The 24667-nt window shown below is 46.6% G+C and overlaps 1 protein-coding gene across 3 annotated transcripts in view; it reads left to right on the top strand.

Annotated features, from left to right (window-relative positions):
• The window catches only part of PTGES3L (prostaglandin E synthase 3 like), a 318513-nt gene that overhangs the window by 72576 nt on the left and 221270 nt on the right, over positions 1-24667 (top strand). For all 3 annotated transcript variants that reach the window (XM_040329758.1, XM_040329759.1, XM_040329760.1), the window contains exons 3-4: positions 3216-3282; positions 3388-3486. In XM_040329758.1, coding sequence (XP_040185692.1) covers positions 3216-3282; positions 3388-3486 — 166 coding nt within the window. The remainder of the gene's footprint in view (positions 1-3215; positions 3283-3387; positions 3487-24667) is intronic.

Genomic DNA, 24667 nt, shown 5'->3' with positions numbered 1-24667 from the left:
AGTTTGGTGAGATACGATTCGTGGACCAATATATATATTTAAAATGTTTAAGATGGAAGATACAACTAAATAACAGAACACAAACATAAACATTATCAAACAAGAAAGAAACTAATTAAAAGCTTGTCATAACTATGCAACAAGATCAGCCGCAACAAACGTCCATTTCTGGGTAGCAGTTAAAAGCAGGGGTTAAAAAGAAGCGCTTTATTTTCTTGTCTATAAGCTGAAAAACACCTTAACGAATGTGCTGATTCCATTCTGAACAGTCGTTTTACATGAATGAGCGCTGCCGTCTCCTAACTTGCTTCTGAGCATGCGCGGGCTTAAATCGACGTTTTTACGTACACACGGTCAATGTTTAGAACACAGAAAACGACGTCGGCCAAAAACGACACATAAAATTGAAGCATGCTTCAATTTTTTTCTGTAGTTTTTTTAGAAGACATAAAACGACGTTTTTGCCCACACACGGTCAATTAAATTGACGTTTTTGAAAATGACGTTTTTTTCCATCGCAGAAAGCGATGGTGTGTACGCGGCATTATGGTGTCTATCGAATGTTCTAAAAAAAAAAAAAAAAAAAAATCGACTCTTCATGTCTCTCAATGTCGAATCTTCATGTCTCTCTGTTGAATCTTTTCTCTCTATGTAGAATAATATTGGACTAATAGAGTTAAGGTTAGGCACATTCGACCGCAACGAAAATAAAGCATTCGTTTATGTCGGATCTTTCGGTTTTCGTTTCCTGTGCTTTCGTTATCGTTTGTTAAAACGATAACGAAAACACCTGAAATTCGGACGAAAATGCATTCGGATGAAAACGAATGCACATGTCTAGTATATTCTCTCAGTTCTGCATTGCCTTTTGCCTCCTTAGCTGAGTGTATGGTCTGTGCGCAGAGGCAAAAAATGTTGCAGCATCGAGACCTGGATCACCCTGCAGGATATGTGACGAATGTCATTACTAGCAATACTCGTGGCCCCTGGGCCCCACTGCTGAGTTCTTAGGGGGTGCAAATGATATCTGAAGGGCAGCCCACTCAAGCACCCCCCTAGATATAGCCCTGTTCTGTAGCGGTCATTTCTATTATACATCCATTCCTCTCATAGGGAGCACCACAGAGTTGGGACCACTTCCCCATGTGTAGGTCCATATTGCTCTTCCTTCACCATGTAACAGGACCCTCAGCTGAAAGTCAGGGAGATCAAGGTGTTTTCTATAGTATACAATTTTTTTCCCCAATATCTCTACTATAGCTCTTCCCAGTCAGTCATGCTCCCCAAGGCGCATACTTTTCCAAGTTTCTACCACTACTGACAAATGCTTTTCCACCTGAACAGGGCTCTTTAGGTACTGCAGGAGACTACCGTATTTATCGGCGTATAACACGCACAGGCATATAACACGCACCCTAACTTTAAGAGGGAAGTTTCAGGAAAAAAACTTTCCACAGCCCCCTGCGTATAACACGCAGGCACAGTTCACCCTCTATTTTCAAGGTAAGAAAGTGAGTGTTATACGCCAATAAATACAGTACATCTCGAGAGCTCTGGGGTGTTTGACTCCCATGCCCTGTCTACACTGGGCTCCACCCACCACTGGTAATTATGTGGGCAGTAATTCCACCCATTACATCACCAGGGGAACCATTTCTCTAAAAGGGAAGCTAACATCTAATTACATATTTCCCGTTATACCTAGTGGCAAGCAAGCTTACTGCACCTGCCAACACGCATGCACGTTTGTGTGTGAGAGAGTTGTTAAGCACCAGGAAGAGAATCGGGCAGATTGAGATGGTCCAGATGAAAAGCGATAAGGCTGTCTGTGAAGTGAGGCAACATTCACCTATTACTGTGGAAACCTCAAAGTGGTGTATCTAGAGCCGCTTGGTATCTGAGAGCAGGTTTAGGTTTTTATTTAGTTGTTTAAAAGGGTAACTCCCCTTTCATGGGAAAAAAATGGCAAGTAAAAAAAGAAATATACCATATACAAGTCATATTGTAATTGCAGCGCTGCACTTTTACTTATCACTTTCCACAGCTACAGTATTAGTCGTGTCAGCTGCTAGCTCTTCACAGGCAGTGCAGTGTTATCCACTAGTCATATTGTAATTGTCTGTCATGAAAAATTACATTTTCTTTTTAATCTGCAGTGTTGTAATTTTCTGTAAAATTCAATGCAATATGGTAACCTGGAGATGTTCTGTACACAGATGAATTGCAAGCCCCCCCACCCCCGAAATGTAATTTCCTACTCGTGTGATTGGCTTACTGATTTTCCCAGAAGTCTGCAGTAAAATACAAGCCAGATTATGGCCATTCTCCAACAAAATATCGTTTTTGGTAAAAAAAATTCCAATGGGAAATCTTGTCTAAAGGGATTCAGACGCTATCACTTTCCTCATTAGAACTCTGCAAGTGCAGCAGCTGATTGATACGTATAAAGTCACTCCCATTCAAATTTACTTGGACACAAACAGCTATTTTTGTTTGCTAAACTTAGAAATGTACATATATCACCCAGAGAATTTTTTTCCCCTTTCTCAACAAAAGAGGAGTTACATTTTAAATGCCCTTTTACCTAGTTCATGTCAGTAAAACAAAAATCAGACCACAGCTACAGTATTCCTACCTAGCCAATCAATTCACCAGTATTGGTTTAGGCTTTCTCTGTCGAATAACCCTGGTCTCCCAAAATGTCAGATATGCTGTGAGGGGTACCCCATACAGCCTTAGGCCTTGTTAACACCATACATGCAGAAAAACTGATGAAAAAAATGTGCAGCATTCACTTGCAGGGACATGAATTTACATCAGTTTCCAAGCAAGTTTTATACAGGTTTCAGATATCTGACCAGAAAAAATAATCGCATAATACTAGTGTTGTGGTGTGAACGGGGCACATCAAACACTTGTTTTCTTTGTGCCCTTGTGGAATGCATGCAGGAAAAACTCAAGTTTTTCTGCACATAGTGTGAAAGGACCTTACTTTTGTCTTGCAGCCTCCCACTTTTTGTTCTGCTTTTTAAACCTGGTAGCTCACCTTTTCAGTCTTATTTTGTGCCTGTAATTGTCTGTTCTGCTTTTTCTACTATTATTGATCATAATATTATTCATGGTCCGGTAAAGATACATAGAATAACTTGGAAAGTTGGAGTGCTTCAGTGCTGATACGGCATGTGATGGTAACAATTTGTTCTTTTGCTTCATAGCTGTTTAAATGAAGATAATGTTCAAATGTACAATGAAATTGAGTTATTCGACAAAATACAACCAAAGGTAAGTAATCCTCCTTTCTTTAGCTGGTCATTTACGGATATGAGCCTGTAAACCTTTATGTACTCATAATTGAGCAATATTTTTCAATGAACCCTCTCTCCCCAGGATTCTAGGGAGAAACAATCGGATCGATCAATTACTTGCTTCCTGAGGAAGTGGAAGGAAAAAGTGGCTTGGCCAAGGCTGACCAAGGACAACAACAAGGTGATGTGTGTAAAAATAGGGGCTACATACCTTGACCTCTTGTCAAAATGGACCTGTTCCTTGAAGGCAAAAAATTATCTTTCAAAAAATGTTTCAAACATTTCTCCCCTACAACTGCTTTACTAAGCAAAATACTTAAATGCATTTCATCCTTGTACATTATGTAAATCCACTATATATTAACACTGGACATACATTGTCCTAAAGTATTTATGCCAAAAGCACTTTATTTAAGCTGTCGATGTAAGAACATTTCCTCCAGGCAGCACGTTTAACACACAGTATTCAGTGTTCTAAATCACCCATGATAAAGTGACACTAGCAATCCACCCTTGCAGTGAATAGTCAAAGTTCTGAAACGTTCAAATAAAATGTTTTTTAAGCAGTGGCGGCTGGTGCTCAAAATTTTTGGGGGGGCGCAAAGGAAAAAAAAATTGCAGTCTCACTGTGCCCAAACGCAGCCACTGTGCCATGCCATCAAACGCAGCCACTGTGCCATCAATTTGCACCACTGTGCCATGCCATCAAACGCAGCCACTGTGCCATCAATTCGCACCACTGTGCCATGCCATCAAATGCAGCCACTGTGCCATCAATTCGCACCACTGTGCCATGCCATTAAACACAGTCACTGTGCCATGCCATCAAATGTAGTCACTGTGCCATCAATTTGCACCACTGTGCCATGCCATTAAACACAGTCACTGTGCCATCCATTGTCACCACTGTGCCATGCCATTAAATGCAGCCACTGTGCCATCCATTGTCACCACTGTGCCATGCCATTAAATGCAGCCACTGTGCCATCCATTGTCACCACTGTGCCATGCCATTAAATGCAGCCACTGTGCCATCCATTGTCACCACTGTGCCATGCCATTAAATGCAGCCACTGTGCCATCCATTGTCACCACTGTGCCATGCCATTAAATGCAGCCACTGTGCCATCAATTGTCACCACTGTGCCCTTTAATGGTCGTTGCTGTGCCAATGGTCGCCGCTGTGCCAATTGTCCCCACTGTGCCCTGTAAATTGCTTTCTCCCCCCCCGCCCGGCTCTTACCTTTACTGGTTTTAGGCATCCACGTCCCACGATGTCTTCTCCCGCCCTCGATGACTGACAGGCGTCTCAGCCAATCAGGTTACCGGTAGCCAGAACCGGCCAACCTGATTGGCTGAGACGCCTGTCATCTTATACAAGGGGCGTACAGTCTGTGCGCTCCGAGAATAAGCTTCCGGGACCAGAGGGCTGTATTGGGAAAGCCTATCAGAGCTGTTGGCTTTGATAGACATTTCCGTACAGCCAACCAGCTGGCGTTATTCAGATGGCCGGACATGAGCGCCGACCATCTGAATAACAGCTGCAGCGGCGAAAATAACATAGATTCGTGCAATGCTTGAATCTGTTATTTCAGTGGCGGTGAGAGCCAGAGGGGGCGGCGCTCCAGCGCCCTCTATGGACGAACCGCCACTGCTTTTAAGTAAAATTCCACTTCCCCAGTGCATCTTAACCACTTCAGCCCCAGAAGGATTTACCCACTTCCCCAGTAACAAAACATCCAGCAGCACTGAATGCCGGTTCGGAAAGCATACTGGATGCAGGGCAGCTTGCCAGCTCAATAGCATACTTTGGTAAGTTCTGGCCAGTTGTCTATTCTCATGACCCAGTAAGCCAGTGGATCGTCGACTAGAGAGCTCTCCATCTCTGCTTTCACCCCTAGATAGTCGTCCACCATGTGATGCAGAGCCAAGGAAGGTTGCCAACCAATACTGATCCTTCTCCTTTATGCCACGTATTCTTGAGTCCATTCGCAGGCTTTGAAGCATGAGGGAGCCCATGCACCAAAAATTTGTGAAGGCATTAGAGGCAGGCTCCTTGCATTCACTGAGGATTATACAATGCCTTGAAAAAGTATTCACACCCCTTTTAAATTTTCCAAATTTTTTCATGTTGCAACCAAAAACAAATGTATTTTTTGTGAAAGACCAGCATAAAGTGGCACAATTGTGAAGTAGAAGATGAGATTTATTGTCATTGTAGAAACAAATTCACAATGAAATTGCATTTCTACTCCACACATTATTCATACATCACAATTATCAACCATACATTTACATCACAGGATTTAATTATATATATATATATATATATATATATATATATATATATATATATATATATATATATATATATATATATATATATTTTATCTATATCCTGTGGTGTATATGTAAGTATGTATTTGTGGAAAAAAATGAAATCTCCCAAAACAAAGATTTGCATAATTTCATAAATACAATACTGTTTTATTATTTTAGTATAAACATTCTGAGATATAGTGTAACGGTCACCACCGTTTACGATGTTCCCATTCCATCAGCCACGACCGCTTATCTGACACTCCACAATCTAGCAGACACGATCCATCCCATTTCCCAGAATGAACGAGACACGCACAGCTCTGTTCTCTGGTTTCAAAATGTGTGAATGACTTTTAATGGTTCCTTCTCACCTTTTTTATGCAGTTACAAGCATGTTACAGTAATCAAAGGGACAAAGGAACTCTCCACCAACACATCACACAATGGGGCTTCAATCACATTCTACAGACTTTTTGGCATTGGTCTGACACAATTCACATGACCTAATTCCTACACCTGAGAAGTCAGACATTATGACTCTCACCTGCTATTCCTATCACATAGTATCATCAATAGACTTTTCACACAAACACATTCCTTTACTAAACATAATTGACATGCTAATTCCCTACCCCTGAAAGGAGACATCTGACCTTCCAGACTTAATCAGTACAATAGACCCAACACAGTATTAGCATCACACAATGGACAATGGAATGTCTTTCAGGAGCCTATTGACCCGTTGAGTTCAGAACAACTTGTAATATTTCAAGATATCCTGCAATACATAAATTATCAGTAATGTCCCATCTCATGTAATTTATAATTAATATTTCTCAGTCACCCTATGCCCAAAAGGGGCACAGGGTGACCCTAGACCCAAGAGTCATTGGTGACGCTGGCACAGGAGTACCCCCCATCCTTCAAAAGTCTCTGGGTGTCACAGGTCATTCCGTTACAGATATCTCCTATCTATCTATCTCAGAATGTTTATACTGAAATAATAAAACAGTATTGTATTTATGAAATTATTTGTTTTGGGAGATTAAAATTTTTTCACAAATACAAACAAATTCAAGTTTGTTTATCCCTGCTATTTTGAAGACAAGTGACACAAATGATATGCTTAAAAATATATATAAATATATATTAAAAATACAGTGTAAAATAATATCGGGTATATTTTGTGATAATACAAATACATGGATATACTTCTAAATATCAAAGATAAATGATGCTACAGATATTCACATTTCTTATGCAAGCTCTTATTACAAAATACCACATGTCAATACTTGAATGATGAAGGTAATTTTTAGTCTTGGTAAGGCCCTTTTCACATGTGCGGATCCGATTGTGGGCACCCGCTTGCTCGGCGGGGATCGCTCCGTTGAGCCTGATAAAACAGGCAGATCTGAACATGTGAATGAATAAATTAGTGACTTGTATAGTGCTATACATGCAAACTGAATAGCCTCTAGGTGCCTAACTCTTAGGGCCCTTTCACACGGAGCAGATCAGTAATGATCCGCTCCGTGTGTCCGCTTTGCTCAGCGGGGATCCTCCGTGAAATTTTGCGCTCAGCTGGCAGCTGACAGGGCGGTCCCCGCACACTGTGCAGGGACCGCCCTGTGTTTCCTTCGCTCTCCCCTATGGGGGATCGGACGAACACGGACCATATGTCCATGTTAAACCGATCCGGCAGACAGAAGAAAAATAGGATTTCTTCCGTCTGCAAATGCGGATCTTTGCGGAGGCGGACAAATTACGGGTGTCAGCGGATGTTCATCCGCTGACACCCGTAATCACATAGGGACCCATGTATGTCCTGTTTTCATCTGCAAACGGACGGATGAAAATGCGGACATACGGTCCGCTAGTGTGAAAGGGCCCTTGGTGAATAGCTTTGCGTGGCTTTACGGACTTGTGTAAACAAATTAGTGTTTACTTTAACACAGTGATTCCTTCTCAAAACGGACCTAACTTACACTTTAGGCTTAATTTCCATGGACGTTTTAAAAAACAGGCTGTAAAGCTAGTACAGACGCCAGGAAAAAAGCGGTGTTTTTACCGCAATTTTTCCCGCATTTTGCATTGAATTCAATGCACGTTTTGCCACGCTAGTTTTCAGCCGATGATGACAGACCCTTCGGTCTGGTATGGATTTTAAGGGCAACACCTACGCCGAAAACGACGTGGGGGTTCCCCCAAAAACCATATCGGACCCTTATGCGAGCATGCCGCCTGGCCGGTCAGGAATGGGGGTGGGGGCGAGCGATTCGGCACTGCGTCGCTTTAACTGACAATTGCGCGGCCGTGCGACGTGGCTCCTAAACAAAATTGATGTCCTTTTTTCCACACAAATAGAGCTTTCGTTTGGTGGTATTTAATCACCTCTGCAGTTTTAATTTTTTGCGCTATAAACAAAAATAGAGCGACAATTTTGAAAAAAAAGCTATATTAACTTTTTGCTATAATATCCCCAATTTCTCCAGTCATCTTCCAGGATCTTCCTGAGATGATGGGTTCCACCTGACAGGAAACACAATCAACAGAGTTTAAAAGGCCCCACCCTTCTCTCTGTCCCTCAGTTATTGTGTTTCCCACAGGATGGCAGCGAAACAGTTTATTTTTTCCAATAGACTAAGGTCTAGGAGCAAGGTCTTCCCTCCTTGGATTTCTGACCAAAATGTAGTCAGTGGCGCGGCTGCATGGACAGATTAAAGCTCTAGCTTTATTACAAGGAGGGTCCCCCATTCGATATTTTCTCAGGAAGCAAGGTATGCTGGGCTACCACAAAGCTTCCTGAGAATACTGGCAGCATTTTGGTCACGGTGAGGGTGTCCATGTCTCCCAGGGACCATCTATCCCACTCTCTCCTCCTACCTGATAGTGGTGGATGGTGAGGAGGAGCCGTTCGGATGTCCAATCTGGCTGGGGAGGAGTCGCGCTGGCTGCTGGTGTCTTGCCTCAATGTTTCTGGTGGCATGGTGTTGGAGGATCAGGCAAAGAGAAACTTCTCTCAATGCAGTGCGGGCTTCAGCGTCCCAGAGGTTCTACTGCGCATGTCCAGAAGCCAAAAGAGCGGCGCGCCAGGATGATGTCGCTGATGGCGGCGATCGGCGTGCTGAAGGCCTCGGAGCGGTAAACGGAGAGGGGGTCCACGGTCCTACATCTCCCCCAGCCTTTACTACAGGCGGTGATCCTTTGCCTGCGGCGGGGCTGCCTTTGAGCAAGATGGAGGACAGATCGATTCCAGCAACACAAGTCGCCACAGGGGGTGAGTGACTTGGCAGGTGGGGGTAGTGATTCTGGGGTGGCCCTTTATCCACTCTCCCCCAGGGGTAGCCCACGGGTAACAGGGGTTTCTTGTTTATTTTTCAGAAACTGAATGCGCTGCCCAGGAGACTATCAGTAAAGCTAGGGGCAAGTCATCTGGTAAATCTAAGCGCTGTGGGAACTGTGGTTATAAGCTCCCACAGGACCATACGAAACCCTTCTGTTTTAAATGTATTTATAGCAGGTAGGGAGACAGCGCAGGCCATGAAGGAGTGCAGAGCTTTACAGACTGAAATGCTCGCTACTCTACAATCTTTTAAAGCCACGGTGGCAAACAGGGATTTAGCCCCCCTAGGTACGGAAGATTCCCCTTCCCTGGAGAGACCCAAACTAGCATTATGGACGGGTCTCAGGGGCCGTCTTTGAACTACTAGGAAGAGTTGGAATCCTCAGGTCAATCTTCACAGAAAGAAGGAAAAGATTCTGACCAGAGTAGCCTGGGGGATACTAGACCTGGCGGCCACCTCTTTTCTGCGGAGGATATGGAAGATCTCCTCAAAGCGATTTTATACTTCTGAGGACATCCAGCAGATCTCGGTACAAGTGGGTCCGCAGACTAATGGACCACGTAGCACAGGACAGCAAATCCAAAGAAGTGCTAGACTCCCTAGAAGTGGTGGGGAAAGCAGTGGCCTATCTAGCAGATCCCGCAGTGGAAACATTCAGAACTACGGCCAAGTCAGCAGCTCTTTTAAACTCTGCCAGACGAGCCCTTTGGGTAAAGACATGGGATGGAGATTTTACATCCAAGTCTCGCCTTTGCGGGATTCCCTTTGAGGGATCCCTGCTCTTTGGTTCTGATTTGGAGCAGGTACTGTCTCGTTCCACAAAGAAAGGAAAAAAGTTCCCTGCTAAGTCCAAAAAAGATAAAGGGAAGAAATTTTTTCGTGGCCCCCCTTCAAGAAACCGGTTTAAGGGTAAGGAGGAGCCAAAGAAAAAGTGGGGATTCGGTAAAGGCAAGGAATAAGGCGGGCTCCTTTTTTCCGGAGCTTCTACTTCCAACAAAGAATCCAAGTGACGCCTGCATAAAAGTTGGCGGAAGGCTCTCGTGGTTCCTCCATCAGTGGGAGAATATCCCTTCCATACAGTCCTTACATTCTAAATTGGATAAAGGAAGGGTACAAGTTAGAATTCTTGTCTCCCCCTCTACCAAACTTTATCTTGACCCATCTCCCCAAAGACCCATTAAATGCAGGGGGGGCTATTGGAGAGTGTCCGGGAACTAGCGGAACAGCAGGTCATCATTCCCGTCCCAGTAGATCAAATTGGCCAGGGGTTTTATTCCCACATATTTGTGGTACCAAAACCATCCGGAAAATTCCGGCTGATTATAAATCTACGAAAATTAAACCAATTCCTGGTTTACAAAAAATTCAGGATGGAGAGCATCTACACGGTCAGAAGACACCTCTAGGAGGGAATCTTTATGGTAACTTTGGACCTAAAGGATGCTTACCTGCATGTTCCCATTTCCCCGAAACATCAGAAGTTCCTGAGGTTTGCAGTGCAGACGAGGCAGGGCATCCGACACTGGCAGTTCAAGGCTCTCCCCTTCGGCCTAGCGGCCAGTCCAAGAATTTTTACCAAGGTTCTGGCCGAGGTGGTATCATTCCTACACCTCCAGGGGATAGCCTTGATCCCATTCTTGGACAACATGCTGATTTTCTGTCTGGCCTTAGAACAGCTCCAAGCAGACCGGGACAAGGTGCTGTCCACTCTAGAATATCTGGGGTGGCTGATCAGCAAAGAAAAATCCTCCCTAGATCCCGCACAAACCAAGGTGTTTCTTGGGTACCGGGTAAACTCAGTGAACCAAAGGATCTTTTTTTATTCCAGAAGAAAAGATCACCAAAGTGCAAAAAGCAGTCTCTGCTCTGTTTTGGTACCAGAGAGGTTGCTCTAAGGGCCATGATGAGAGTGCTGGGGCTCATGTCTTCCTGCATCCCAGCGGTTCACTGGGCTCAATTCCATTCCCGGAAACTCCAGGAATTCCTTCTCTCCTCCTGGGATGGGAGAAGAGAATCCCTGGACATAACAGTGACACTTTTAGAAGAGGCAAGGAACTCCCTAGACTGGTGGCTCAACGCAGACAACCTGTCAGAAGGTCGGACCAGGACCCAACAGAATCCATTGATTCTGACTACAGATGCAAGCGCTTGGGGCTGGGGAGCTCATATAAGAGATCTCTTTGCCCAGGGCCCTTGGGACCGGGAGCAGAGCAAAGCTTCCTCCAATTTCAGGGAGCTGTTGGCGGTCGGAAAAGCTCTAAACTTTTTCAAATACCAGGTCCAAGGAAGAGAAGTACAAATCCTTTCGGACAATGCAGTAGCTGTGTCCTACCTAAATCATCAGGGGCAACAAGGTCCAGCAAGCTGATGAAACTGACCCAGGAGATCCTGGGGGACTTGGAGAAAGAGACATTCTCTGTTTCGGCAGTACATGTGAGAGGGTCCCTCAACATTCAGGCAGACTTCCTTTAGCAGGCAGCCCATTTATCAGGGAGAGGGGGAGCTAAACAACAAGCTTTTCTCTCTGGTAAGCCAACATTTTGGCAGACCAGAAATAGATTTATTTGCCTGCAAGAAGAACAGGAAAGTCCACAAGTACTTCACTTTTACCAGAGGGCAGGACGCCTATGGGATAGATGCCCTGGCACAGAAATGGGAATTCACCCTAGCTTATGCCTTTCCTCCTCTGGCACTCATTCCCCGGGTTCTACAGAAGTTATCCAGGTCAAAAGGATACCTTATCCTGATTGCACTCTGGTGGCCGAAGCGAGCATGGTTCCCCACATTGAGAAGGTGGTCGATGGCTCCTCTACTGTCCAGACGCAATCCCCTCTCCCAGGGACCAGTGTTGCATCCCGATCGAGGTTTTTCTTTCCCTGACTGCATGGTGTTTGAGAGGGAGATCCTAAGGCGTAGGGGATGCTCTGAAAAGGTGATTGACACACTCTTGCAGAGTAGGAAGCCAGTCACCAGAGAAATATATGCAAAAGTTTGGAACGACTTCTCGAGGTTCCATTTATTAGACGTTCGAAGGTGTCTTCTAGCCTATTTAGATAGAGTGAGCGAATTCAGGAGATCCAATCATTTGTTAATTAATTTCTCTGGTCAAAAGAAAGGGCTTCAAGCCTCTAAACCTACGATAGCCAGGTGGATTAGACCGACGATTGCAGTAGCCCATGAGCAGTCAGGAAAACCTTTTCCAGCGCACATTAAAGCTCACTCAACTAGATCTTGGGCGTCCTCCTGGGCAGAGAGGGCAGGCGCTTCGATCGATTAAATCTGCAGAGCAGCAACTTGGACGTGCCAAAATACTTTCCTGAGGCACTACAGAGTGGAGCTGTTGTCCCCTCAGGACTTTGCATTCGGCAGGAAGGTCCTACAGGCGGTGATCCCACCCTAAAGTAGGCCTGAACTTCTTGCTCATCGTCTCAGGTGTGCCGTCTTGGAAGATGACTGGAGAAAAGTACCAGTTACACTTACCGGTAACAGATTTTCTAGGAAATCTTCCAGGACGGCAGGCCTACTTCCCACCCTTAATTGTTGGTGATGTTTGTGTTCACAGAAAGTACCCTCTGACACTGGTGTGGGTCTATACTTTGTCATAACTGAGGGACAGAGAGAAGAGTGGGGCCTTTTAAACTGTTAATTGTGTTTCCTGTCAGGTGGAACCCATCATCTCAGGTGTGCCGTCCTGGAAGATTTCCTAGAAAATCCGTTACCGGTAAGTGTAACTGGTACTATTTTTTTTTTTTTTTTTAGCGAATTATTTTTCTCAGTTTAAAAAAAAAAAAAAAATCAAAATAAGCGTATATTGATTGGTTTACCCAAAAGTTATAGGGCCAAATCCTCAGCCAGGCGGCGTAACTTAACTTTCAGCAGTTAAGTTACACTGACTTAAAGTTTTTACCTAAGTGCCTGATCCTCAAAGCACTTACGTAAAAATTTCAAGCAGTGTAAGTTAAGTGCCGCCGTCGTAAGGCGTTCCTCCTCTCCGGGGGGCGTTTACAATTTAAATGAGGCGCGCTCCCGCGCCGGCCGTACTGCGCATGCGCGTGACGTCATTTTCCCGACGTGCATCGCGCGAACGTAATTGACGCCGGGCGGCTTTGTGGATTGCGACGGGACACTAAAGTTACGACGGGTGAAAAAAAGACGCGCCGGGAAAACAAATAATTTTAAAAAAAAATGACAGCGTCGCTCGGCATGCATTCCTGAGGGAGAACTCCATGCCAATTTTCAATGAAAAAAACGGCATGGGTTCCCCCTCAGGAGCATACCAGGCCCTTAGGTCTGGTATGGGTTGTAAGGAGACCCCCCTCCGCCGCAAAATTGACGTAGGGGGTCCCCCTACAATCCATACCAGACCCGTATCCAAAGCACGCTACCCGGCCAGCCAGGAAGGGAGTGGGGACGAGCGAGCGCCCCCCCCCCCCTCCTGAGCCGTGCCAGGCCGCATGCCCTCAACATGGGGGGGTTGGGTGCTCTGGGGCAGGGGGGCGCACTGCGGGCCCCCCCACCCCAGAGCACCCTGTCCCCATGTTGATGAGGACAGGACCTCTTCCCGACAACCCTTGCCATTGGTTGTCGGGGTATGCGGGCGGAGGCTTATCGGAATCTGGGAGTCCCCTCAAATAAGGGGGCCCCCAGATACCGGCCCCCCACCCTAAGTGAATGGATATGGGGTACATCGTACCCCTATCCATTCACCTGTAGGCAAAAAGTAAAAGTTAATAAACACACAACACAAGGCTTTTTAAAATATTTTATTATTCTGCTCCGGACGCCCCCCCTGTCTTCGTTATTAGCTCAATTACCAGGGGGGGCTTCTTCTTCCACTCTCCGGGGGTCTTCTCCGCTCTCCGGGGGTGTTCCGCTCTCCGGGGGGGGCTTCTCCGGACTCCGGGGGGCTTCTTCCATCTTCTCCCCTCTTCCGCTCTTGACTCGGCGAACCCCGGTTCTTCTGCAGCTCTCCGGTGCCTTCTTCTTCAGCGCTGGCTGCCTGCTATGTTTGTGTGTTAGCTCGATTTCAAACAGGCAGCCGGCGCGGTCTTCTGTGACGTCAGGGTCTTCTGGTCTTCTGTTCTTCCTATGTTGCCTCGTCGCCGGTTGTCGCTGTAATGATGGAAGCGCGCCTTGCATCACATTTATATAGGCATCGCCGTCCCATCATGCTCCGGTAGGTACCCACGTGGTGGGTGCCTACCCACGTGCACCCACCACGTGGGTACCTACCGGAGCATGATGGGACGGTGATGCCTATATAAATGTGATGCAAGGCGCGCTTCCATCATTACAGCGACAACCGGCGACGAGGCAACATAGGAAGAACAGAAGACCAGAAGACCCTGACGTCACAGAAGACCGCGCCGGCTGCCTGTTTGAAATCGAGCTAACACACAAACATAGCAGGCAGCCAGCGCTGAAGAAGAAGGCACCGGAGAGCTGCAGAAGAACCGGGGTTCGCCGAGTCAAGAGCGGAAGAGGGGAGAAGATGGAAGAAGCCCCCCGGAGTCCGGAGAAGCCCCCCCGGAGAGCGGAGAAGACCCCCGGAGAGCGGAAGAAGAAGCCCCCCCTGGAAATAGAGCTAATAACGAAGACAGGGGGGGCATCCGGAGCAGAATAATAAAATATTTTAAAAAGCCTTGTGTTGTGTGTTTACTACATTTTACTTTTTGCCTACAGGTGAATGGATAGGGGTACGATGTACCCCATATCCATTCACTTAGGGTGGGGGCCGGTATCTGGGGGCCCCCTTATTTGAGGGGACTCCCAGATTCCGATAAGCCTCCGCCCGCAGACCCCGACAACCAATGGCAAGGGTTGTCGGGAAGAGGTCCTGTCCTCATCAACATGGGGACAGGGTGCTCTGGGGTGGGGGGGCCCGCAGTGCGCCCCCCTGCCCCAGAGCACCCAACCCCCCCATGTTGAGGGCATGCGGCCTGGCACGGCTCAGGAGGGGGGGGGACGCTCGCTCGTCCCCACTCCCATTCCTGGCCGGCCGGGTAGCGTGCTTTGGATACGGGTCTGGTATGGATTGTAGGGGGACCCCCTACGTCAATTTTGCGGCGGAGGGGGGTCTCCTTACAACCCATACCAGACCTAAGGGCCTGGTATGCTCCTGAGGGGGAACCCATGCCGTTTTTTTCATTGAAAATTGGCATGGAGTTCTCCCTCGGGAATGCATACCAAATGCCGTCGCTTGAATGGGCCTTTACAAGGTGTGACTAACTTTACACTTTGTAAAAGCAGCCCTAGTTTTACACCAGGCAAACTAACACTTACGGCGTAAAAACTAGGTACAAAAGCTTTGAGGATCGCCCTAAGTGCTAATTTGCATACTAACAGAGGCATTTCGACTCGAAATGCCCCCAGTGGCGGATGCGGTACTGCATCCTAAGATCCGGCAGTGTAAGTCCCTTACAGATGTCGGATCTTCTGCCTAACTTAGGAAAACTGCTTCTGAGGATCAGTTCCAAAGTTAGAACCAGAGATACGACGGCTTACGCCGGAGTATCTCTTTTGTGGATTTGCCCCATAGCGTCTACAAAATAGGGGTAATTTTATCTATTTTATTTTTTTTACTTGTTATGGCGGTGGTCTGCAATTTTTTTTTTTTGCGACATTATGGTGGACACCTCGGAAACTTTTGGCGCTATTTTGGGACCATTCACATTTATACAGCGAACAGTGCTATAAACATGCACTGATTACTGTGTACATTTGATTGGCAGTGAAGGGGTTAACCACTAGGGGGGCTGGGGGGCCCATGACAGCCAGATGTTTTTTTACCTTAATGCATAGGATCCATCAAGGTAAAAAAAACAAACCTTTACAACCCCTTTAACACACAACCCTGCGGTGCTCCAGTACTTGTTTCTCGCTTGGAAGAAACAAACGTATCCACCTGTGAGTGATGGACCAAAAAATCCCTTATCCAAAAACAAATAATGGGCGGCAAATCCAATTTTTTTTTTTTTTTTTCAACCAACGGATTTGGAATGATGGTATTAAAAGCAAACTGATAAGGATCTAAACTACCCGGTAATCTAGTTTTGATATATTTCAAGACCAACCTCTTAAAGCACTTCATTAGTACTGAGGTAAGTGCTATTGGTCTATAATAATCTTTACACAGTTTACTTTTTTGGAATCGGAATAATAGTGGCTGATTTTAAACATGCCGGAACAGCAGATAGTGATCGGTTAAAGATCTTGGCAAAGGACAGGGGGCGTGGTCTGCACATGGCCAGGTAAGGGAGTGAGCGACACAAGCTCCTGGCTCCAGCCTGCTCCGTATGAGGCTGATTAACTGATCGACACACCAGTGGTGTATCAGGATTAGTCTGGCAGGGCCTCAAGGCGATCTCTTGGTGAGATTACAGCGGTATGAACTCGGGGAGACAGAAGGAGACGAGAACTGCACGCAAAGCAGCCCAGCTGGCCCGGCTTCTCAGAGGGGGAGTTACAGCCAGAGATCCACCGCTACTTCTCCACGGTACAGGGCGTGGGACTTGAACCTGGAAGTGAGAGAGGGAAGGCAGACATGCTGCTGCTGCAGCCTAGGGAGAGCACACCTATGCAGCCAGTCCAAGAGGAGATGGCGGTGAGAACCAGCATGGAAGCGCTACAGACTATCCCACAGAGCCCCAGAATGATGGCTGCGGTAGTGGGGGCTATACCGCTCATCCCCCTACCTGGGGAGAAGGAAGCAGCGGGGTTGAAAATGGAGGACCTAAAGACACTTATACAGGCTTATACACGGGCAGATATAGAAGCCCTTATTGGAAAAGTGGAGGATGCAATGATAAACATGTATAAATACATACTGTAAGTGGTCCATATTTATGAACTTGGTGTTGAGTTATTCACTTTAAGGTCATCACAGAGGACAAGGGGGCACTCTTTACATCTGGAGGAAAATAAATTTACGGAAAGAACACTGCCAGAGCCATGATTGGAGAAAGTAATGACTGTGCCCAATCATGGCTCATGGACCCACCCCACACTATAAAAGGTTCCTTCCCAGAGCAGCCCTTTGTAGTGGAGATAGATCAAACATGGCTCTGTTTGTTGCTACTAGTGAGTTAGTGTACTATTGTGATTCTATTGTGAATGTAAAGTATCAGTGTAGTGTGAATAGTGATAGTGCAGCGTGAGTGTAGGTGTGACCTTGTTTTTTTTTTTTTTTCCTTGGTGTCAGTTTAGTGTGTCACTACAGTATATTGAAATGTGTCAGGGTACCTTTACTGCAATATATTGAAGTGCGTCATTTCCCCCCAGCCGAAGCGTATTGCCAAGTAGGCTGCAACGATGATGAGGATGGAGGGGATGATGACTATGGGGTCGCTGATGCGACTTAGGTGCCAGATAGAGCAGAGGAGGAAAGTGAGGGTGGGGCACAACCCCAACAAGGCAGCCTTAACCACTTACGGACCGACCGCTGTCATTGTACAACGGTACTTTAAAGAGGTATCGATGTTACGGCAACAGCTAGCTGCCATAACCCCCATATCCTCTTCTTCAGCGGGCGGTCTGCTTTCAGATAAAAGTGGTTTCTGTGGCGGATTCGCTGCAAGATCACTTTTATCAGCGGCAGGAGAGGGCCCCCCACCGTGCTGCGGAGGCGATCGGGTCCTGTTGGGTATGGAGACAAGTGAGGGGAAGATGGCCCACTCTATACCATTGCAGGGTGGAAGCGACGTCAAAGACATTTTTTTTTTTTTCAAATTACATTTTTTTATTTTTTTTTACAATTTTTCTTGAACAAAAAAGGAGCAAGACATTACACCTAAGAAAAGGCCATGTAGATTACACAAGAATAATAACTTGATAAACATGGAGAGGAAGATAAACAATCACTAAGGTTTCCAATGGTCTGATAACGTAATCATATCTATAGTGTATCAACATGTGAATATTCAAAGAGGGTGGTCTGGTTTAGACTTGGCATATAGGTATAGGAACATTATACGCATTCTAAAAGGAGAGAAAACATAGAGGATCTGGGGCAAGAAAGAGGGAGAAAGAGAATGCAGACCATTTTGCCCTCAAGAAAGGGCCTTGCTTCTGTGGTCAGCAATCCAATCTGCCCATGCGTTGTAAAGGTTCGAAGTGGATAATGTAGCTTTGGAGAAAGAAGATTCCAACTGAAAATGGGAATTTAGTATCCGGGTGACATCTGATAATAGGGGTGGATGTGGGAACTTGCACCACCTTGCTATCGCCAGTAGAGCCGCAATTAAAATATGTGTTGCCACTACTTTGATTTGTTTCGGCCATGATGGAATAGACAAGCCCAACAGCAGATCTAGCGAGGTCAAAGGTGAGGGGACCGAGCATATAGAAGTAAGAAGATTAGAAACTTCTAACCAGTAGATTTTGATATTGGGGCAGTCTCGCAAGATGTGATTTAAAGTTGCGCCAACATTTCGGTGAGGTGGTAGGGTATATATTGGCAAGTCTGGATGATGTATAGTACCATTTGTTAAACTTTAGCAACGCTTCCCAATGTGTGATACAATGGGGCAGCGGCAGTGAAAGTGCCAGGTGCCAGTGCTTGGCTGCAGGGAGAGCTGTCGTGAAGGAAGACCACTATTGTATTGATGGTGAAGCTAGGTCTTGAGAAGGAGTAGCTTGTATTTTTTTTTTTTTTTATTGCATTTAAGTGTAAGTATGAGATCTGAGGTCTTTTTGACCCCAGATCTCATATTTAAGAGGTCCTGTCATGCTTTTTTTTCTATTACAAGGGATGTTTACATTCCTTGTAATAGGAATAAAAGTGACACAATTTTTTTTAAAGAACAGTGTAAAAATAAAATACGGTAATAAAAGGTAAAAAAAAACGCAAATATCGTGTGACAGATTATTGCAACGACCGCCATTTTATTCTCTTGGGTGTCAGAAAAATATATATATAATGTTTGGGGGTTCGAAGTAATTTTCTAACAAAAAAAAATGTTTTTAACTTGTAAACACCAAATCTCAGAGACTTGGGGCCAGATTCACAAAGCACTTACGCCGACGTATCTAGAGATGCGTGGCGTAATTCAAAAATGCGCCGCGTGTATCTTTGCGCCGTATCCTCAAAACGAAATACGCCAGAAAACCAGATTTTTCCGTCCGACGTAAAACGATTACACCGGCGCATCTTGAAGCGCAAAATACGCTAGACACACCATTGATTTTCTATGCTAATATGCAAATGAAGGAGGGCGATCCACAAAAGTACGCTTGTGCGGCGTAGGCTACGCCCTGTGCGCATCTGCTAGTTTCACGGCGGAAAGTTACACCTTATAAAAGCTGCCCTAACTTTACACCAGCCGTGTAAATGTCAGCTAAAGCAACACCGTTAGGGAAGAGCTGAGCACACACACTTGCAGGACAACAATCTGTATGCCAACATGCCAGGGGCAACCATGCTCATAGCTATACTAGTGACTTTAGTAACCGAGGGTACCCCCTCTCTTCTGAGGGAACAGCAGCCAGGAGACGCCTCGCGGAATGCATCTTTGCACAGTAAACACACACATTAATCATGGCACAATGAGAATGCATGCATGCACACCCACTGCGGTCCCTAGCACAGACACATCACATCCTCATCTAATTGGATTAGACCCAAGTACCCCCCATGGTACTAGGGAGCAGCAACACCCCGCCAAGGCTCCAATTATGTCACTGTGCATTCATACACCATTCACATGGACCTGGGATCACTTCTCCCTGGTCCTGGGGATCCCTACTCCACCAAAACGGAGGGTGACACCCTTTTTTCATCAGGAATGTCACCCCCACATTCATACATCATTCACACACATAAAACAAATCATAATCACAGTATAATAAAAAAAAAGTACATCCAATATTAACGGCGGCGGCGTGAGCTACGCCTGGGCCGGCCACGGCCACGGCCAACCAGGGGAGACTCATGGGGGGGGAGCAGGGGAAGGAGGAGCCTCCCCTGGTGACTGTCCACCTGCTGGCCTGCCCTCAAAGGCCACGGCTATCCTGTTCAGGCCCACAGTGAGGGCAGCCGTATTGGCCTGGACAGCCTGGGTATTTGCGTGGACAGCCTGGGTCAGGGCACTCACCTCCAGGGACACGCCTGCTGTGGCGGTCTGCAGGTCACAAATGCAAGTTATGACCGCCAACGAGTTTGTGCTCAATTCACTGACCGAGTCCTTAATTGAGCCCAGGCTGTCCTCCATCTGGGCCAAAGACCGGGTGACCTGACCCAGATGTTGGGTCTGCCGGGCTTGGTCCCTCCGCAGATTGGCCGGCAGAAACTCGGCCACCCTCCTGGTCTTCTGGGTGGCCTTCCTGCCTGCAGCTGAGGCTTGTGGCCTGGGAGGAGGGTAGAGACCCTTGGGGGGAGGGGGAGCCCTGTTGTGGGAGGGGCTACCCCTGATGGAGGCCTGTCTGCTGGCAGCCACAGGGGGAGCCACATCCAAAGTCAAAAGGATTTCCCTGGCAAGGTCCATCCAATCATCCCCATCCTCCCCCCCCCCCTCATCCTCCTCCCCTCAACCTCCTCATGATGTGAGGTGTGGCCACTCCCCTCCCCTGAGGACTCCTGCCCTTCTTGGGGCTCTTCTGCAGCCTGTTGTCCGGGGGATGGTGCAGACTGGCCTGATGGCCCAGCAATCTCCTGGCCATCTGTGGATGACACAAAACATACACAGGTTGGAGGATTCACACACTTGGCACATATTCCTTTCCCCCACCCACACATGCTACTCACCAGATAGAAAAAAAAAACTTACCTGTCCTCACGGCCTCCTCGGAGTCAAAGCCAGGCAGGCCCACCACTTGTTGGCTGTGGAAGCACCGGGCCACTGCCCACTCCTCCTCAGTCAGCCTGACGGGGCAAGGTGGTCCTCCGCCAGTGCCCGTGGCATGCGCTGTAATCTTGGCCACCTTCTCACGGACCAGGCTTCTGAGATCATTGATCTTCTTGGCTATCCCAGTGGGGGTCCTCGTCCCCCCCGCATTGATCTCATCAGTAATCTGCTGAAGGATCGCCTTCTTCCTGGCCGGGGGGGGTGTCCCGGCTCTCAGGGACATGTAAATATTGCCCAAATCGGGTGATGGCCCTAGCAAGGATTTGCTTCTCACATACTGAGAAGTTCAGCTTTCTCCTCTTGGGTTCCATAACACCACACAACAATCAGCACCAAACACACACAAAAATCACACAGCAAAAAAAAAAAAAAAACTAACGGACAGCTAATACAGACTCCAAAAAACACTCAGAACAAATAAACACCTAATACAAACTCCTCTAACACTATCCAATAACTCTTACCTACTACACTCCTACACAAACCAACACACAGCCACAGACAACAGAGCAAAAGCACCTCGCTTCAGGAAAGGGAACACAGGGATGTACTTTTGCAAAGGAAGGGCGTTTGTCTGGGGCTATTTATACACGGGGCGTATCTCACTAAGTCTGCTTGTCCTATTTCCTATCTCACTGATTGCGCCGGGCCGAGTTCTGAGCATGCCCAGTGAGGTGCAGATTTGTGCGCGCATGCGCAGTACGGCCGGCCCTTCATTCGCATGGGGTCATGGCTCATTTCAATGGAGCACGCCCACTTCCTTCCCACTTTCAATTACCCCGCCTTACGCCTCGGAATTAATGCTGGCGCAAATTTGGGCGCAAATACTTTGTGGATACGGCACTTACGCCACAAAATTCAGCCGCCGTAACTTAAATGACATGCGTTACGCCGATCTAAATATGCACCGCTCTACGTGAATCTGGCCCTTGGTCCTTAACCACTTAAGCCCCAAGCCTGTTTTTCAGATTCGACGTTTACAAGACTAAAGCATTTTTTTTTGCTAGAAAATTACTTAAAACCCCCAAACATTATATATTTTTTTTCTAACACCCTAGAGAATAAAATGGCGGTCATTGCAATACTTTTTGTCACACCGCATTTGCGCAGCGGTCTTACAAGCGCACTTTTTTTGAAGAAAATTCATTTTTTTGAATTAAAAAATAAGACCACAATAAATTTGGCCTAATTTTTGTATGTATTGTAAAAGCTAATGGTACGCCAAATAAAATGATACCCAACATGTCGCGCTTAAAAATTGCGCCCGCTCGTGGCATGGCGTCAAACTTTTACCCTTAAAAATCTCGATGGACGACGTTTAAAAAATTCTATAGGTTGCATTTTTTGAGCTACAGAGTAGGTCCAGGGCTAGAATTATTTCTCTCGCTCTAACGATCGCGGCGATACCTAACTTGTGTGGTTTGAACACAGTTTTCATATGCGGGCGCTACTCGTGTATGCTTTCGCTTCTGCTCGCGAGCTCGTCGGGACGGGGCGCTTTAAATTTTTTTTTTATTGATTTTATAATATTTTACACTGAAATAAAAAATAAAAATGTATCACTTTTATTCTTATTACAAGGAATGTAAACGTCAAAAAGACCTCAGATCTCATATTTAGACTTAAATGGAAAAAAAAAAAAAAAAAAAATGGAAATGTTGTCATTTAAAAAAATTACAACAAAAAAATGTCTCTAAGACGCTGGGCGGGACTGATGTTTTGACGTCACTTCCGCCCAGCAAAGCTATGAGGACGGGTGGGGGCCATCTTGCCCTCACTCGCTTCCTTACTCACTAGGCAGCAGCACCCGATCGCCTCCGCCGATACCGACGGCTCCGGTAAGCGGCGGGAGAGCGGCGGGAGGGACCAATGAGAGGATGGTGATCCAAAAGGATTTCGAAAAATCACCGGGCATAAAAGGTAGCCAGACACTGAAGGATTGATCACCTGTCAGTCGGTACCTGGGCGACATTAAGCAGGAGATCCATGCGCAATTCACCTTAGGAGGCTTACCTCTGTAACTGCAACCAGAGAGGGCCGGTGGCAGAGGCGTCTCCCTGAAGTCCATTCAGGAGGGTCTGTGGCAGAGACTTTGGCCCAGATTCTCAACCGAGATACAACGGCGTATCTCCAGATACGCCGTCGTATCTCTGCGTTGAGCAGTCGTATCTATGCGACTGATTCTTAGATCCAACATGCGTAAGTCTCTTACGGCGTCGGATCTTAAGTGCATTTTTTTTTTTTGGACCGCTAGGTGGCGCTTCCGTCGAAATCCGCATTGAGTATGCAAATTAGCTAGATACGCGAATTCCCGAACGTACGCGCGGCCGACGCAGTAAAGTTACGACGTTTACGTTAGGCTTTTCCCGGCGTAAAGTTGCCCCTGCTATATGAGGCGTAGCCAATGTTAAGTATGGCCGCTGTTCCCGCGTCAACATTTTAAAGTTACGTCGTTTGCGTAAGTCGTCCTTGAATGGGGCTGGACGTAATTTACGTTCAGGTCGAAACCAGCGACGTCATTTGGAGCAATGCACACTGGCATATTGTACGGACGGCGCATGCGCAGTTTGTTTGGCGCGGGGACATGCTTCATTTAAATTATACATGCCCCCTACCTGCCAAATTTGAATTCCGCCAGGTGATTTACACTACGCCCGCCGCAACTTACGGAGCAAGTGCTTTGAGAATACAGCACTTGCCCGTGTAAGTTGCGTAACGTAAATGAGATACGTTACGCCCGCACAATTTTGCGTGGCTGTACGAGAATCTGCCCCTTTATTCTACAAATGTTCGAGTGATACTCCGGCTGCCAGGTCAGTGAGAGGGGCCTGTCCGGGTACACTAAACCCACTCAAGCAGGAGTGGTACAGAAAGTGTTACATATGGGAACAGGACTGTTCCAAATACTATGCCCAGTGCTGGGACAAGGCCATTTGGTGCCCAGGGCGAAGATGGCAAACTGCGCCCCCCCCCCCTGTTTTTAAGAAAGAATCAATGTAGTTTCAAAACTAGAATATACTTCAAATTCAATACAAATTCAGTTTATAGTGTAAAAAATAAACCACAGAGGTGATCAAATATCACCAAAAAAAAGCTCTATTTGTGGGAAAAAAAGAATGTCAATTGTATTTGGGTACATCGTCGCACAATTGTCAGTTAAAGCAGTACGGCCGGATCAATAAAGGGGTAACACCTTCTGGAGCTGAAGTGGTTAACACATACAAAGAAAAACCCTCTCTTACTAATAACTGGTGTGATGTGGGAAACCCAGCGATTCCTGTGCAGGTTCCTGTATTGCATCTAAATTGCCAGCAGTTCACACTGACATCTGAGAACTGCTGCGGGTGTCAATGTGAAGTTAAGGACCCCCCCCCAGATTGGTTTGCACATCACAGTGTGTATTGTGAAATGGTACAGAAATTGGATGGCATGGGTGTGATTACCTATGCCAACTGATTCCAGTGCAGACCAAAAAAAAGGGTCCTGAACCATTTTGGTCCAAATGTGATGCAAATTCAGCCCTACAAACTGTATGGCTGAATTTGCATCACAAAGACATTGCATATCATCTTCACAGCAATGCGGTGATAGGGATGAGCTCCAGTGTGTTCGCACACTCCACGTGCAGAGTCCGCCAGGAAGTCTGCAAGGCACTGCGCTAATCGCAGCCAGGGAGACATTTCCCGATGCTCTGCTGCAGAGATCAGGAAATGTCCCTGGCTGTGATTAGCGCAGCGCTGTGCAGACTTCCTGGCGGGCTCTGCACGTGTACCATGCGAACACGCCAGAGCTCATCCCTAATGTCTATCATCGCAATAGTGTGAACCCAGCCTAAAACAGGTAGAGAAGAAGT

Source organism: Rana temporaria, chromosome 12 (genome assembly GCF_905171775.1).
Source record: "Rana temporaria chromosome 12, aRanTem1.1, whole genome shotgun sequence".
NCBI lineage: Eukaryota > Metazoa > Chordata > Amphibia > Anura > Ranidae > Rana > Rana temporaria.
The sequence above is the reverse complement of the archived record's forward strand: the minus strand, read 5'-3'. Positions and strand labels throughout refer to the sequence as shown.